The sequence below is a fragment of the Wyeomyia smithii genome, chromosome 3 (assembly GCF_029784165.1).
Source record: "Wyeomyia smithii strain HCP4-BCI-WySm-NY-G18 chromosome 3, ASM2978416v1, whole genome shotgun sequence".
Classification (NCBI taxonomy): Eukaryota; Metazoa; Arthropoda; class Insecta; order Diptera; family Culicidae; genus Wyeomyia; species Wyeomyia smithii.
This window is the reverse complement of record NC_073696.1, coordinates 179,705,933-179,723,320: the sequence shown is the minus strand read 5'-3', so window position 1 is coordinate 179,723,320 and position 17,388 is coordinate 179,705,933. Positions and strand designations below refer to the sequence as shown.

The 17,388-nt window shown below is 38.6% G+C and overlaps 1 protein-coding gene across 1 annotated transcript in view; it reads right to left on the bottom strand.

The window, feature by feature from the left end:
* The window catches only part of LOC129726442 (neuroligin-4, Y-linked), a 103,623-nt gene that overhangs the window by 43,965 nt on the left and 42,270 nt on the right, over window positions 1-17,388 (bottom strand). Inside the window, exons 5-7 of the mRNA XM_055683137.1 lie at window positions 2,314-2,556; window positions 2,042-2,189; window positions 1,752-1,964 (exon numbers count right to left, since the gene is read on the bottom strand). Of these exons, the coding sequence (XP_055539112.1) occupies window positions 1,752-1,964; window positions 2,042-2,189; window positions 2,314-2,556 (604 nt within the window). The remainder of the gene's footprint in view (window positions 1-1,751; window positions 1,965-2,041; window positions 2,190-2,313; window positions 2,557-17,388) is intronic.

The window sequence follows — 17,388 nt, the reverse complement described above, 5'->3', positions numbered from 1 at the left end:
GGCTGTTTTCCAGAAACCGGAAGTTGCCATCTTACAATTCAAAATGTTGTCTGAAGTCGATTTTAGCTCCTGTGTATTATTCTAGATCCGGATATTATTATATTGGGTGGAAATCGGCCATTTTCGGCTGGTTTTCAGAAACCAGAAGTTGCCATCTTACAATCCAAAATGTTGTCTGAGGTCGATTATGGAACATATTTGTTACCACTAAAAACATTCACCAATATGGTTCCATTTAGTTGATTAGTTCACGAGATGTGCAAAAATTTGTGAAGAAACATGTACTTCCAGAAGAGTTAGAGAGGAGGGGCGTCAAACCATTATGGACATATTTGTTACCTCTAAAAACATTCACATACCAAATTTGGTTGTATTTTCTTGACTGGTTCTTGAGCTGTGCGAAATTTGTGTTTCATTTTCATGGGATCCCTCCCTTATAGAAGAGGGAGTCGGGTTTCAAACCATTATGTAGATATTTGTTACCACTAAAAACATTTACCTGCCAAATATTGTTCCATTTGGTTGATTAGTTCTCGAGATGTGCACAAGTTTGTGTTTCATCCAACTATTATAGACATATTAGTTACCCCTTAAAACATCCATATGCCAAATTCGGTTTCATTTGCGTGGTTTGTTCTTGAGTTGTGCAGAAATTTATGTTTCATTTGTATGGGACCCCTCCCTTACAGAAGAGGGAGGGGTCTCAAACTATCATTGGAACCTTTATCGGCACCAAAAACCCCTACATACAAATTTTCACGTCGATCGGTTCGGTAGTTTTCGGGTCTATATGGATCAGACAGACAGACAGACTTGACTGCATTTTTATAACATCAATATTTTAGAACCTAAAGAGTGAATATACATTTATTGGATTGAAGCGTTCATGTAAATCTATTTTTACAAATAAAAAATTGAATGAGAAAGGCTGGGTCTGACCGCTAGGTGGATTAATTTAGGTTTTTATTATAAAATAATCTCATCAAAATCATTCGTAACATGCTCCAATCAATCCAGGCCATATTCTACGTCCATCTTTCACCCCATACTTCAATGAATCCAGGCCATGTTCTGGATCACTAATGTTCAATTATTTGTTTCTATAATTTTTTTCCTGAATGAGCTTTGCCGATTATATTAGTGAAAGTTTGGTCCATGCCTTCAACAAGGCCTAGGCTTGTCGTATATCGTTTTCGATTATTCTAGAACAATTTCTAAGAAGTGCCAGCGTTTTACACACGAATCGCTGATACACTGATCCCCATTCGTTATTTTATACCTGCCAGTCAGGCGACGAAAGGTAGATACAACTTATGAATTATTCATCCAATCTTTTCACTGTCACAGATTGAATTGATGACACAATTCGATGAACTCATGGTTGTTGCTGGAGAAAAATGAATACCTTGGGCAAATAGCAATTTAAAACTCTCATTTGAAATATTTTGAAAACGGATGGATTCAGGATGTTGCTCACTGTGAGCTGTATAATTTTAAATGACCACGCAGGAGATGATTAAACTAAATTTTTATTAGAAAAGCTGAAATTAAAAAAAAACTCTAAAGCCTAATCTTCAAGACTTTCTCCTTATATTTCTTTACCCTTTGGTTTCAAACAAAATTTAAGTTTTAACTCGAGAAATTATCACAATGTATCAGATTGTATAGCATTGAACATACTTATCAGCTTAGCTTTCTCATGTTCTAACATATGTGGTTCAGAACGCCATTATGATTATTAGTAAACATACCTGATGTTGATGGGATGTTGAATTGGTCGCTCCCAGTCTGTGTATTCGTTAACAATTGTAGCTAAGATTTCGTTCAGATGGTAGCTGTAGGTACACTTGACATAATTCTTCAGAATCTTTGACCTCCGGTCGGCTTCGATGCCGTACTGAACGTCCTCTGAGTTGAAGACGAAATAGGCTTCGGCCCGAGTCACACCCACCAGTAAGTCGTATCTGTTGTCGGCATAATAGAAGAAAAGTGTTATAAGTGGGCTTAAGCTTGATTGGTTAGAGATAAAAGACTTAATTACTTCGATATTTTGTTGGCTGCCAGCTTCCGTAAGAGGATTGCATTAATCGTGTTGAGCGTGTTGTGAAAATGCACCGACGGTTTGGGAGCAGACGGGGCGCCATAGTCGCTGTAATGCGATCCATCCAACTGCTGTATTTCGCCTGTATCTGTGGAACGAGAGGTGTGTTAATTATAATAATTTCGCTTGTCGGGAAACACGCAAATAAAAAATGATTACGCTGACCGATAATTAAAACTGGGAGAGACGTGTGTCATAGTGTCAGAACTCACCGATTACAACTCCGTCGACACTTGGCCCGAAGGCATTACCGAAATCCGGTGCTCGTACCGCCGTCGACAGAACGTCGCTGAGTGGTTTGTCCCGCAAACACTTGAGCAGCATCTGATGAGGTAGGTCAGGTGAGCAGTTCACGTGATGCGAAACATACGCAGCAAACTTGGCTGGCTCTCTCACGAGGGACCACGGGGCTAGGCCAGAGCCCGACATCAAGATCGCTCGGTGAAATAGGAGACCTGAAAAATTAATTCTCGATGATAGTATGCTTTCAGACTGAGCCCTGGCTGACGATATGTATATTGTGCTTCGACTGTGAGTGGTTGTGGGAAGAGCTGCGAAGGGCACTCGACAAATATCCAGAGTGGCGGTGAAATTTTTAATTGAATTTAGTGCATAAAATTCCATTATACACACTAACGAAGATGTGACTTTTCGCTCTCGCTTCTGAGCACATAAAATTTTAATAGAAAAAGTTTTGCATTATCACTTCACTCCTCAGTTTGGCACAAGAGAAGCGATTTTTGTACAGCCTGACAGTAGGGTGGCTGATAGTTCAACGATGGTGTTACTCATTGCTTATCACTGCTGTGGGATAACCCAAATTAGCAGTACCCTATTACAACAGGAAAGAACCAATTCGTTACATAAAATGCAGTAAATATTAGTTTTAAAAAGGACATGTCATGTTTGGGTGTTTGTAATTTTTAATTGCACTTCTCGTAGCAATTTCCAGGGAATAAATTTCTGTAAACGGTCAACGAAGAATCAGAGAGTTTAAATTGATCGTTCTAATTTTAAATCATACATTAAGACTTTATTAAACTAACTAATAACTTTCTCTTCTCATTGGATATACAGCAAATAGGATATACAGCTTACTAGAACATATTCAGTAATGACGATAGATCGAATTCTGAGAAATTTTTGAACTTCTGTATTTAGATATTTAGACCTAAATATTTCAAGAACAGAGAACATTTCCTGTAGAATGTATCCTATACCTTGCGACCTTTTTGAAATATTTTATCAAATTGTCTAGCTTAGAAAACTACAAATGTGTACTATAATACTTAACGAAATATGTAGAAAAGCTTTCATAGTATACATTTTATAAGAAATTTTTATTGCTTATTAAATATTATTGTCTTGTCATTAAAAAAGGTAAGTATGGATGCTGCTTATTTATTGGAGTACGTTTGTTATATGAAGAGCTGCAATTAGTGTTTTTAACGATTTCTAGTACATAAATAATTGCTTATTTTAAGATTCGAAAACGAATAAAAAGAGCATATGAGTCATTCCATGAGAAGTCTCAATACCATTTGGACAAGACCTTCACGGATTTGGCTCAAAGTTAGGAGAGTTGAGCATCTATGAGCACTCTTGAAAAATCCCAATGTTGGTGTCGATAGGAATACCCATGCTTTGTGGGATAATTTATGTATGGGAACATTCATAAATGACGTAGCATTTTAGGGGGGAGGAGGGGGTTTGCAGTTTTGTGACGAAATGTGACGAGGGGGAGGGTAGGGGGTCAAACCAAGCTACGTAGCAAATATGAAACTAAGAAAAAACGTGTTTTTTTTCTAATTGTTCTATTTTATCATTGCTTGTCTGTTAAGGGATATTTTTATTATTTTCTAGTTTTTTCTTGTTCATTCATGTGTTTTTGATAATAAAAGCAGGCAAAAAAATATCATGAAAGGGAGGGGGGTGGGTGCTGCTATGAAGCTACGTAATTATCTAGAGGGGGTCTTGACTTTGTGACGAAATGCTACGATGGGGGAGGGGGGAGTCAAAAAAACCTAAAAAAAATCTACGTCATTTATGGATGTTCCCTATGCAAAATAATGATAGGTAATTTTGGAATGGATCAAACCAAGGACTACACATTACACTTTTTATACACTTTCACTATTTAATTCTATCACTTTTTAGAGGTTAATTAATTCAAACCAAGGGATTCAGAAAAAATATCCTTTTCGACTGGAAGTGTTGCCAGATACATTGCTTTTGCACTTTAAAACTAAATAAGCATTTTTCGGCAAATGCAACCAAATTTGTTTTAAATTTGATATTTTCATCGTACTCCGTGGAAAACTCCACGTAAGAAACACCTCGAGATATAAGATTTTTTCGATAACAATTTAAAATTTTCCATTTTTTTTGAATAATTATATAAATTTGAAAACGTCTATTAACGTTTTATCGCAAAAAAAACCCAAAAAATTTGTTTTTTTTGAATTTTTTTTTGTTATTATGGAATCCAAATAAAATCTTTTTTCTTTTCGTCAAATATTTTTCCCTCAATTAATTTCTTAAAATTTAACGTTTTTCTACTTTTCCACTTTCGCTCCTATTTTGATTTTTTTTTCGCTATAATCTAATGAACAAATATCAAAAAGAAATAAATATGATTTAATGTGAAACCTGTTGTTGAGCTTGAAGTTGTTTTTAAGGATGGAATAGATACTAAAAGGAATTGAAATATGCATGGATTGAATTCAAATAATCGAATCAGCTATGTTGAAATGGCTTTTTATTACTTTTTCCCTCGCTTCACTCCGTAGCCACAGCAGTAACGTTTTTCAGCATTTCTTCGCTCACGACATGACAAATCGTTAGTCATCTCTTATTCTGCTTTTTTTATCCTACACAGAACGATGTTTTCTTGCACACGCACAGCGCTTCTGTTCTCCTCGGCATACGTTTAATAGTTAATTAAATTTCAAAGGTAAAAAAATCACAGTGTACTATTAGTTTGCTCGGTAAGCTCATCCAAAGAGATTTTTCTGAAAACGTTTTAAATTAAACCACTGTGGCGTAGCTTTTTGTTCTTTTTACTATAAGAAATATTTCGGCCAGCCATGTTTGGAAAGACGCGTGACCCCCCTAGAGCAGCCAATGCAAACAACAGTTTTTCAATATTTTCGATATGCTAATTGATTGAAAGTCTGGATTGAACGCGAGAAAAAATAAAAAACTGGCAACACTGGTACAAAAAAGGGAAAGATTTTTTCGGATTCCTTTAATAACCAGAAAATTGCCAAAAATCAATTCTTTGGGTTACTTTAATTGATATTTTGAAATAAAAATGATTGATGAAAATTAGGAAATTACAAACTGTTTTCCTTAAAATGTTATATCTCGAGATTGACTCACATTACCTCAGGGTGATAGGTCTTCTTATTTGAAAATTTTCGAGGAAAATATCATCCCCACAAAGCGGGATGATACGAAAGTTTTTCCAAAGTGACCCTAGATGAATAATTCCCTCAAGTTTTAGTAAAATCTGTGATGGTCGAAGCCAATTTTTTTTATCAGTTGTTTGAAATGACCCATAGGTAATCAGTACTCATTTAGCCCAATGTAGAGGCATTCCATGGAAAAAGGTAAAAAATTTTTTTTCGGCATAGCATTTCCGATTTTGCTGAATCTTTTCACAATTGTTCCTTTTTGATAATATGGTCATTTTATGAAATCCGCTGTTCATGTTGACTCGCGACTGCTGCTTCAAAAGGGCCTATTCAAAATTTACTTGATTTAAACACGTACTGGATAAATTGGTTACTTTGTGTTATTGTCTTATTTTTACAACCTTCTCATAACAGGGATCGCCGGTGAGTTATGCATATTCAATTTCAACAGGGCCAGCATAACAATGTTCGATTATGGTACAAAAAAGCACGTTGGATTCGTATCATGCTCTTAGTGATAAATTTTCAACATTGTTATGTGTAGCTAGAAACCTAAATTAATCCACCTAACGGTCAGACTCAGCCTTTCTCATTCAAACTTATTATTTGTAAAAAATAGATTTACATGAATGCTCAAATCCAAAAGAGGTTTATTAACTCTTTGGGTTCTGAAATATTGATGTTGTAAATCAATGTAGTTGTTTAACATTTAAACTGATAAGCTTGTTATGCAGTTTTGGCTGCGAAAGTTCACCTAAATAGTTCTAGTGCAATTCAACATGTGGTATATATATAGATCTAAGGTTACGTTCTCTTTAGTTATTATTTATTCGCCTATTGTTTGTTCAATGCGCAGGTTTTTCTTGGGGCCGGTACTCTTTCTTACTGATTATGGATAACGGTGATTGTTCAAGTAGCAATGTTTCTGCGGAAGTTTCAATTCCAAGGGCTGTGATAAATTCGGTACTGATAAATGGTAAGCTAAATGTCTGTCATATGAACGTACAAAGCTTATGCGCGCGTAGTTTTGGTAAATTTGAAGAGCTTAAACAGACTATTGAAAACAGCAAAATAGACATTGCATGCTTCTCTGAAACATGGTTGAACAATACCATCACTAACTCAATGATAAAGATAGATGGATTCAAGTTAATTAGAAATGATCGCAATAGGCATGGTGGTGGAATATGTATATATTTCAGAAATGAAATATCCTGTCGTGTTCACGGCAAATCGTTATATACGGACGCAAATTTGGAAGTAAACGCTATTTCCAAAACAGAATATTTGATTGTCGAAGTAATCATTGGAAGTGATCGTTTACTATTAGCCGTTTACTATAATCCGCCAAGTGTCGACTGCTCTGACCTACTACGTACCCATTTTGAAGAGTATTCTCTACGTTATAATTCCACCTTTTTCATCGGTGATTTTAACACTGATCCTACAAACCAATCTCGAAAGTATTTTGCATTTAACGATGTAATTACAAGCATGTCTTATAATATCGTAAATTCTGAACCCACCTACTTCTACAGCACAGGATGTTCACTGCTGGACCTCTTTCTCACTGACTCTCCTGAGTCTATTTTGAGGTTTAGTCAAATATCTATGCCAGGAATATCGAACCATGACCTAATCTTTGCTTCGTTGAACTTCTTTTACCAGGAAAAAGAGCTGGGATATTGGTACCGTGATTATTAGAACTTTGAGAGAGCCTCACTAATTGAAGCTTTCAATAATATAAATTGGGCTGAGTATTATTGCATTGACAGTCCAGATATGTTGACTGGAATTCTTAATGAAAACTTCGTTATGCTTCATGAACAACACTTTCCTTTACAGTTCAGAAGGCGTAAGAAAAATCCGTGGTTTAACCAGGATATCGAAAAGGTTATCATTGAGAGAGACCTTGCTTATAGAAACTGGAAACAAAGGAAAACACCAGAAAATCTCACTATGTACAGGCGATTGAGGAACAAAGTTAATTCTACAACATCAAAAGCTAAAATGAACTTCGATAAGGAAAGACTTAATGTTAGTTTACCGTCCAAGCAATTATGGAGCAATATTAAAAATTTAGGCATCTCTGATAAAGAGTCAACTTCAACTATATGTGAATATCCACATTAGGGTGGGGAAAAATGATCGATTTTCCAGAACCAAGTTTTTTTGGTTCCTTTTGGGGCCCCAAACAATCCTAAACTTACCGGAAGTCGATTGGCTTTGTCTCCGCTAGGCGCATTGCTATTCAAATTTGTATGAAAATTTATATGGGAAAACCTATTTTTTTTGTATTTACGTTTCTAGAGAGCTCAATAATGATCTAATAATGCACTACATTATGTAAAAGTATAGTATTTTAGATGCCTAACAACTTTGCAAAAGGCACTAAAGAGCTAGGATGTCCCTAAGAAGAGCTATAGCTGTTTAAAGTTGAGTATGTTGATTTAAATGCAGAAAATCTTGTTTTCTGCCAACATTACCAATGTACCGGCGCCAGTAGGATTCCCATCAGAAATAACCTGTTCTAATGAGTTTATACACTCAGCTGGATCAAACAAACAAATTCAGGTCAATATTCTAGGCGTAGGTAGAATCTACAACGTGGTTCAGAGGTTACTTCTGATGGAAATCTTACTGACGCCGGTACGGTGACAGTGTTGGCAGAATAAAAGATTTGCAACATAAATTTCGACATACTCAACTTTGAACAGCTCCAGTATTTTTTGGGACACCCTAGCTCTTTGATGTCTTCAGTCAAGTTGTTGGGCATCAAAAAACCTACCATTTGAAGTCATGCAACCTATGGTATGAGCCGCTTTGAGCTCTTTAGATTGGAAAATGCAAATCGTTGGTTTTTCCATACAAATCTCCATATAAATTTGAAATGCAATGCTCAAGCGGAGACTAAACCAATCGACTCCCGATAAATTTAGAATTGTTTGAGGCTCCAAATAGATAAAAAAAAACTTGGTTTTGGCTTTCTGCTATCAAGTTTCGTTTTTTCCATATAACGATTCCCCACCCTAATCCACATACATTTTTTATACGATTGGTAAATTTCCCTAACGCAGACTTAAAAAACATAGACGAAATGATTTCACGCATTCAGTCATTGGCTAGCAATGCCAGCCAATTGGCATCGCATTCATCATTCAACGTAAGCGACGAAGAAAGAAAGCGGAAATGCTTCCACGTGATTGGTTCTTCCCCCAATCACCCAAGTTCCCCACACTGAGTGACGCTATAAAAGGACATTCCGTGTTGAGAGAAGCTCATTCCCTGGTCGACCGTCAAAGCGAACAGTTCGGCTTCCCTTCGATCTGAGTTGGACCCCACCAGTGGTAATCTAATTCAGATATCGTTGTTGGAATACAGCCCGAAACTGGACGTGATCGGCACTGGGGACCATTGGAAGCCGTTGGAAGACCTGGAAGCCGTTTGGATGCTGCCGATAGTAAATTGTGTAGGTATAGTGTGTCGTATACTAAGCGTGTGTATGTGTGTATGAGTAGCTTGTGTATGTGTGTGTGTGTGAGTAGCGTGTGTATGTGTGTGTGTGTGTGTGAGTAGCGTGTGTATGTGTGTGTGAGTAGCGTGTGTAAGTGTGTGTGTGAGTGGCGTGTGTAAGTGTGTGTGTGAGTAGCGTGTGTAAGTGTGTGTGTGTGTAAGTAGCGTGTGTATGTGTGTGTAAGTAGCGTGTGTATGTGTGTGTAAGTAGCGTGTGTATGTGTGTGTAAGTAGCGTGTGTGTGTGTGTGTAAGTAGCGTGTGTGTGTGTGTAAGTTGCGTGTGTGTGTGTAAGTAGCGTGTGTGTGTGTGTGTGTGTAAGTAGCGTGTGTGTGTATGTGTGTGTGTGTGTGTGTGTGTGTGTGTGTGTGTGTAAGTAGCGTGTGTGTGTGTGTGAGTAGCGTGTGTGTGTGTGAGTAGCGTGTGTGTGTGAGTATTGTGTGCGTGTGAGTAATGTGTGTGTGTGAGTATTCATAACCCGCTCAACTTTTGAGACGTGCAGACGTGTTTTTTGATTGCGCCTATCACAAGTGAAGCATAAGCCTTTGAAAATTCTAATTCTTGATCTATACCGTGCCGCGTCGCGTGTAGCAGTTTTCCGCGATGAGGCGCGAAAATACCTTCAAAATCGATTATTCGCAATTTTCCATCAAGCCGTCAGTTGAAAAGCTTTACGGTTTTTGTCGCACGGTTCTCGGCTTGAAGAGAGAAGAAATTAAAAGATTACAGTGCCACAGAGGTGGATCATGTGCGTTTATAAAGGTCAGTGACCTGGCGCTCGCCCAGCGAGAGTAATGAATCCGAAGGTATACCGCTCGGCATATGGTCTGTAAGGAATGTTCATTTTATAAAACGGACATTTTGAATAGACGATAAAAACTAAACATTAACTCCAAATTTGATGAATCTTCCTTTATCGTGTAGTTGAGTTTGTTGACATTGTGCCGGTGTTTTGGTTTTGGTGTCGGAACGGTTAAGTTTCGGAAAATGGCACGAATCGATCAAGATACTCGTTTTTGGATTGTTCAAAAGTACTGTTCCGAGGGACTATCCTGTAGAAATATTGCAAAACTTGTGAAAAGGTCTAAGTCTACTGTGTACCAGATCATCAGAAAGTTTGGAGAATACGATTATCTTGAAGATTTGCCAAGATCCAAAACCAGAAAAGGTGCGGCTATTCCACAAATCGAGCAGAAGTGTGTGAAGCTTTTACTGTCCAATGAATGTGACTCTGTGCGAAAAATTGCTTAAAAACTCAGAGTTAGTATAGGAACGGTTCAAAATATCAAACGAAGGAATAACATCAGAACCTACAAAAAACAGAAGACACCGAAACGGACCGAGGAACAGCATGAACGGGCAAAGGAACGATGTCAGAGGTTGGATAGGATACTGAAAAAGCAATGAAACTGTTGCATTTTAACGGATGACGAGACTTACTGAAAACTGGACGCAACAACACTTCCGGGGCCACAATTTTTCAATTCTATTGTAGGTAGGGAAGTACCAGATGTAAAACGATCGATTAGAATGGACAAGTTTGGTAAGAAAGTGCTTGTATGGCAAGCTTTTTGTTCTTGTGGAAAAAAAGTTTGCCATATTTCACAATAGGAACCATAAGCGCTGAGAATTACCGGAAGGAGTGCATTCAAAAACGTCTTGTTGCTGTGTATCGTCAACACAAGACCCCACCAATGTTCTGGCCAGACCTTGCATCCGCCCACTACGCTGCTGCCACTCTTGAAATGCTGAAGAAATATACGATTAAATTCGTCGAAAAGGCGAATAATCCACCAAATTGTCCAGAGCTACGTCCGGTTGAACGCTATTGGGTAATTATCAAGCGGTATCTTCGAAAGGATGGTAGAGAAACACAGTCAATTGATGAGTTCAAGAAAATGTGGTCATCTGCAAGCCGAAAAGTTAAGCCAGAAACTGTGAAGAGGCTTGTGAGTGGAGTTCGAGGAAAAGTTCACCAGTTTTATAGTTAGATGAACTTAGTTAGGTTTTACATTTTGTACTTTTTGTTGAAAACTAAACCTTCATTTTGCAAAAAACCGTCTAGAAATTGCTTGAAAAATAATAAAGATATCACCAAAACAAAGTGTCCGTTTGATAAAATGAACAGTCCTTACGTATGTTGGTGAAGCGGAACATTGATTCATGGGTAACCATCGACGGAGAGCAAGCGCTTGTTGTCTACAAGGGGCAGCTGCAATCCTGCCGCCACTGCAAAGAGCAAGAACACACTGGAATATCATGCGTCCAGAACAAAAAACTGTTGTACCAGAAAAGCTACGCGAATGTAGCGAAACAAACTGGACAAACCAACAGGCAAACGGCCGGGCACCAGTCTAAAAACTCAGCTAGTATGAGAACAACAAACATTAAAACAATGGGTGCCAAGTCCACCGCTCCTTCTCTTAACTCGTTCACCGCTTCACCGCTTTTCCCGAATTTTTTTCCAACGGAGATTCTCTAACACTTTCATGCGAATCAATGAGACGCACGTGGCAGGTGAACCCATGTCAACGTTTCAGTTGGGAGAAAGACGAAGGAAAAAAACCTTCATAGCACAGTTGCAAACAGAGCAGGATGAAACGATAACAGAGCCAGGGGAGATCGAGACGCACATGGTTCACTATTTCTCGTCACTATACTCGGAAGAGGCAGGAGAAGAGTTTGATAACAGCTTCAACTGCACGAGAGTAATCCCACCCAACGACCCGCTGAACGAAGCCTGCACGAATGACATTACGACCGCAGAGATCTGGTCAGCAATATTATCGAGCGCACCCCGAAAATCGCCCGGATACGACGGTATTCCGAGAGAATTCTACCACCGCATGTTTGACGTCATCCACCGAGAGATGAACCTTATTATGAACGAGGCAATAAACGGTAATCTCCCTCCGTCGTTTGTGGAAGGCATTATCGTGCTGGTGAAAAAGCGAGGCGGGGATGATACAGCCCGATCGTATCGCCCGATATCTCTGCTAAATAGCGACTACAAGCTCTTCTCACGCATCCTCAAAACCAGATTAGAGAGGGTGATGCAGGAGCATCGCGTTCTGAGCGACGGACAGAAGTGCTCGAATTCAGAGCGCAACATCTTTCAAGCAACTCTCGCTCTGAAAGACCGGATCGCAAATCTTCGTCACCACCGGCGGGCAGGCAAACTGATTAGCTTCGATCTCGATCATGCATTCGATCGGGTTAGGCATTCATTCCTCTTCGGAACCATGCGGGCGCTCGGCTTCAACGATGATTTTATTACTCTGCTCTCACGCATCGCCAGCCGATCCACATCTCGGCTGTTAATCAACGGACATCTCTCCCGTCCCTTCGAGATTCAACGTTCTGTGCGACAGGGGAATCCACTGTCCATGCACCTCTTCGTACTGTACCTTCACCCACTTGTGTGTAGGCTCGAACGTGTATGCGGCAACGATCTACTAGTGGCATATGCAGACGACATTAGCGTGATCATCTCATCGACAAGGCAACTCGAAGAAATCAACGACCTGTTCACCCGCTTCGAGATAGCTGCCGGCGCAAAATTTAATTTGCGCAAAACTGTTGCTGTAGATGTTGGGTCCAGCGAAGGCAACGCTATAAACACCCAGTGGCTGCAGACAACCAATGTTGTCAAAATACTAGGTGTGCAATTCACAAACTCGATACGTTTGATGACTACATTAAATTGGGATGCGCTGGTAGGGAGGTTTTCACAACTTATGTGGTTGCATTCTTTACGCACACTGACACTGCATCAGCGAGTCACCATGCTGAACACTTTCGGAACTTCAAAGATATGGTACCTGGCTTCCATCTTACCACCGTTGTGCGTACATACTGCAAAATTAACAGCAGCAATGGGCAAATTCCTATGGAAAGGGATGGTCGCCCGCGTCCCAATGATGCAGCTAGCATAGAGAATGGCGGGTTAAAACTGCAACTACCGGCATTGAAATGCAAATCACTCGCTATCAACCGACATCTGCAAGAAATTGAATCACTTCCCTTCTACAGATCCCTCCTCTTCCACGTAAATCCTCACCCAACCATTTCAATGGATCTCCCTGATCTTAAACAAATACTGACAAACCTTAGGCATATTCCCCGCCAAATCCAACAGAGTCCCTCCACTGACCAAATTCATCAGCACTTCATCAACCAAACAGATTTACCGAGGGTAGAACAAAAACATCCAGGAAGTGGCTGGCCGCGCGCCTGGAGGAACATAGCAACGAGACGACTTATATCAGAACAGCGAACACAACTTTACCTACTGGTGAACGAAAAAATCGAACATCGGAAACTGTTATTTGTCATTCAACGGGCGAACGACGAGAACTGCACACACTGTGGCAACCGAAGTGCAGAAACTGTAATTCATAAATTCTGTGAATGCGATCGCGTAGGACCGGCTTGGACAATCCTACAGCAAAGAATAACAGCCATTCTAGGTGGATGGAGACATCTAAGTTTTCTGGACCTAGTCAAACCTGCATTAACAGGCATAAATGAACAACGAAGACTGAAAATACTAAAGCTCTTCAATGAATACATCTGTTTTATTAATCAATGTAATGGTAGAATTATTACTACAGAATTAGAGTTTCATCTGAATCTAGTGAACCCAAGCTAAATGAAAATTTTAATGTACATAAACGACCTGACAAATAAAATCATTTTACAAAAAAAAAAAAAAAATTGTGTGTGTGTGCGTGTGTTATATACTATGGCTATGGCAGAATTGAATCTTCACACTTTTTTCTTCGATATACGCTAAATAATCGTAACCAGCATAATATCGAGAGAGTAAATTCCTAAAAACACAAATTCATAGAAGAATAAGAGCCGATTGATGTATGTATGTGGTTTCCCTGTCAATTTTTTTACTAGAATAAACAGTGCATTAATTCTTCCAAGTTAATGGACGCCGGATTGCTTTTGTGTAATATAGAGTACTCTCTTTACTTAGGGAACATCCAAAAATGACGTAGTATTCGAGGATTGAGGTGTGGCGGTCTGTGACGAAATGTGACGAGAGGGTGGGTAGGGGGTAAAGCCGAGCCACGCAGCAAATATTAAATTAGATAAATTATATTTTTTTCTAATTTTTTTTTATCACTGTTCTGTCTGTTTAGGGTCATTCTTATTTCTGTGGCTTGAATTTTCTTGTTCATTTATGATACAAGGTATGATCTTGATAATAAAGTTTGCAAAAAATTACCAAGGGGGAGGTGGGGTGGAATAAAGCTACGTAATAATCTAGAGGAGTGTCTGATTTTTGTGACGAAAAGCTACGATGGGAGAGGGGTGTCAAAAAACCTAAAAAAAGCTACGTCATTAATCGATTTCCCTTGCCACGTGAACGTGCGTGTCAAAAATTACATGCGTAAAACAGAAAATAACAAACTCTGCATAGCGCACGCTCATACTACTACTCTTGCAGGCATATGCGGTCAACACGAAACAAGTACATAGTTTTGTTTATTCGAAGTGTCTGCTCTTTCGCATAGTTGAAGTGTGACAGGTAGCAATGGGTAATTTTCTGAAAAAAATCGATTCATCTGAATCGTTTAATTAGAATCTGGAAGATTCATTCGAAAAACGGTTGTTAAACCAACAAATATCGATTCCGCCGAAAACTGGAGCGACATCGCTTATTTTAAACATTGCAGAAGTATCGATTCAGCAGAAGATCGTACAGGAAAGATTGATTCATTGACTTGAAAGAATCGATTCTGGAAAAAAACGGATTGATCTCACCCATTGCTAGTTAGAGGCGACACACAAGGACATAATGAGTTAGCGATGTCAAGCATGACCATAGGGGGATGAAACATGGATCCACCACTACACTCTTGAGTCCAATTGATAGTCGGCACTCGGTAGAGTGATTTTGCCAGATGCGAGTCATCCGAAGCGCTAACAAACGCAACCATCAACCAGTAAAGTTTTGGCCAGAATTTGTTGGAATTCGCAAGGCATAATATTCATCGACAACTCAATAAACAATTTTTTATACATTATGTAATCGTTTGGAAAATTTTGTGTTTAGTTCTGGAAACAAAATGTAGGATTCCCATAAGTATAACAGGCCCATCTATCAATTTATTTCTATTTTAACAATCAAAATGAATTTAGCACCAAAAATCTACTTTATGTGTGATTTCCAATAATTTCAAAGTGAATTTTACGCTGCCCCTGTGAGGCGATACTCTTAATTCATAGTCGCACATTGCCGCCAACCGTAAAACAGTAGTACCTAGTCCTTTAGGATCTCTCGAGATGACAGTTCGAGAATCGGGCTTATCAACTTAATCTATGCCGAAACTAAAAACATAGTGACTGACAGTGAGTAAGGTTGCCCGTGTTGTTAACACAACAGTATTAATTTATGGAGATGCTTTCGAAGTAAACAACGTATTTGTTAATCTTGCTCCGCTGATGATATGCGACTACGAAGCAAGGCGACGAGGCTGCGAATAGAACCATATTTGAGCATGAAACGGTGTATGTTTTAGATTCCACATAACTAGGTAGTTTTTTTTCAAAAATCTTTTCATTTCCATCTATTGTTGATTAATTCCGTGAGCGTTGAAGTTTCAGAAAGTATGTTCAATCATGGTGTATCTTAATATAACATGGATTATATTGAGGATTGGCTTCCATGAAAATTATAAAGCCTTGTAGAAATATTTTTTCGTTTCCATCGAAAACATCAACTGTGCACGTGTCAATTGGCATCAAAATAATCTTACTATGCGTGGATAGTACCAGAAAAATATGAATGAAAGAATAGCTCAATATAATGGATTCTTCTTGTTATATTCTATTCTCGTTCCGAAAATGTTATAAGATTTTCGAAGCACTGTTTTGAATTCACTGACGATCCATTGAATTAATTTAAAGTATACAAAATATAGAATGCTTCAAGTAGCACTTATATTCTGAATGTATATGAAATATAATGAATGTAAATTAGTTCGACATACAAGTTTATTTCAAGGAAGTGAGCGACAGGTTTAAATCAACCTTTTAACACTTGTATTGTTTTTTCTTTCCTTTATTTAATCTGATAGTAACGAATACGATTATTCAAATCATTCCCTGGGAGTCTCTCTTTTTTGTGTTTGGTATACAAATAGGTTACACATTGAATCGATTCAATGGTTCTAAATTTTGTTTGCCTAATGTATTCCACTCCACGGATAGTAGGGCCTGTGCTTGATATGTTTTGCTACAAATCTCGCGGGTATCGCAACACAACTTGACATCGAACTGTTCGAAGCAACCTTGTACATCGTTCGTCGTGCGGATTTCTGTTGGAAAGCTCCCGGGACACTGGTATGATTAATGCAAATGTACTGGTGGCGCTCGGCGGTGCCATTAAAGTTTTTAACGTTCGCTATGCAAGCTTTTCACATAGCATGGAGCCATACCAGCGAATCTAAATATGCAAGAGTGGGAGGGAAGATGCTTCGCCTAGCAGCACGTTGGAAGATAGCTGTGCATAAGATGCACGAGTTTGGATATGAAGATGGAAGAAAAAACTCATCGTAGAGACCCACAGGGAGTAACTTTCAGTTGCATAACTTTTTCGAAAATATTCTGCAGGATAATGAGTTCTTTGCTCGATTATTAGCCAAAGTTGAAGTTTTCTCCGTTCGCTTCGATTTCTCCTTTTCGCAAGCAGCTACTAACTTTTTTGTTTGCGTCGACTTTTAGTTGCGAATAAATAACACCGTAAAGTTTCCTAATTTGATAAAATAATTTAAGTGCTGCTTTTACTATGCGTGCTCGCTCCGGTGACGCATGGGAACGTAATTTCATTTGAATTAAGCTACTAACTGTTTTTGCGGCATTATCTGTCAGAGAGATTTATGCTTAAACTTGGTCCAAAGTGGTAAAAAGCGTTGCTGTATGGAAAGGCAAGCGTCTTGACATTCTTTTATTGTGCTGTTAGTTGTGGGTTAGCATCAATTAATTCATTCCTAGGACGAAAAGCTATCAACGGAGCTGGCAAGCTGCTTTGAAAAAAAAAACGGTTTCCAAGGTGGTTTTGTTAGACAATATTGCACCATCGGTGGTTTATATTTAGCAAAATGCCATCACGTGAGAAAGCCGTAAGGTAAGTGAAGGAAGAAAGCAAGAAAATTATTTTCAAAATTTCATATCAAATATTGTAATCAGATACAATAAAATTATAAGTCTCAAAAACCACACAGTTCTAATAAACGCCACAATATACTCGATCCAAAATAAGCCACTCAAACCTGTCAAGTATTATAATGAAAATATGCTAAACCCTTTTTATCAATATCAATAACCACGCGACTCCATTTAT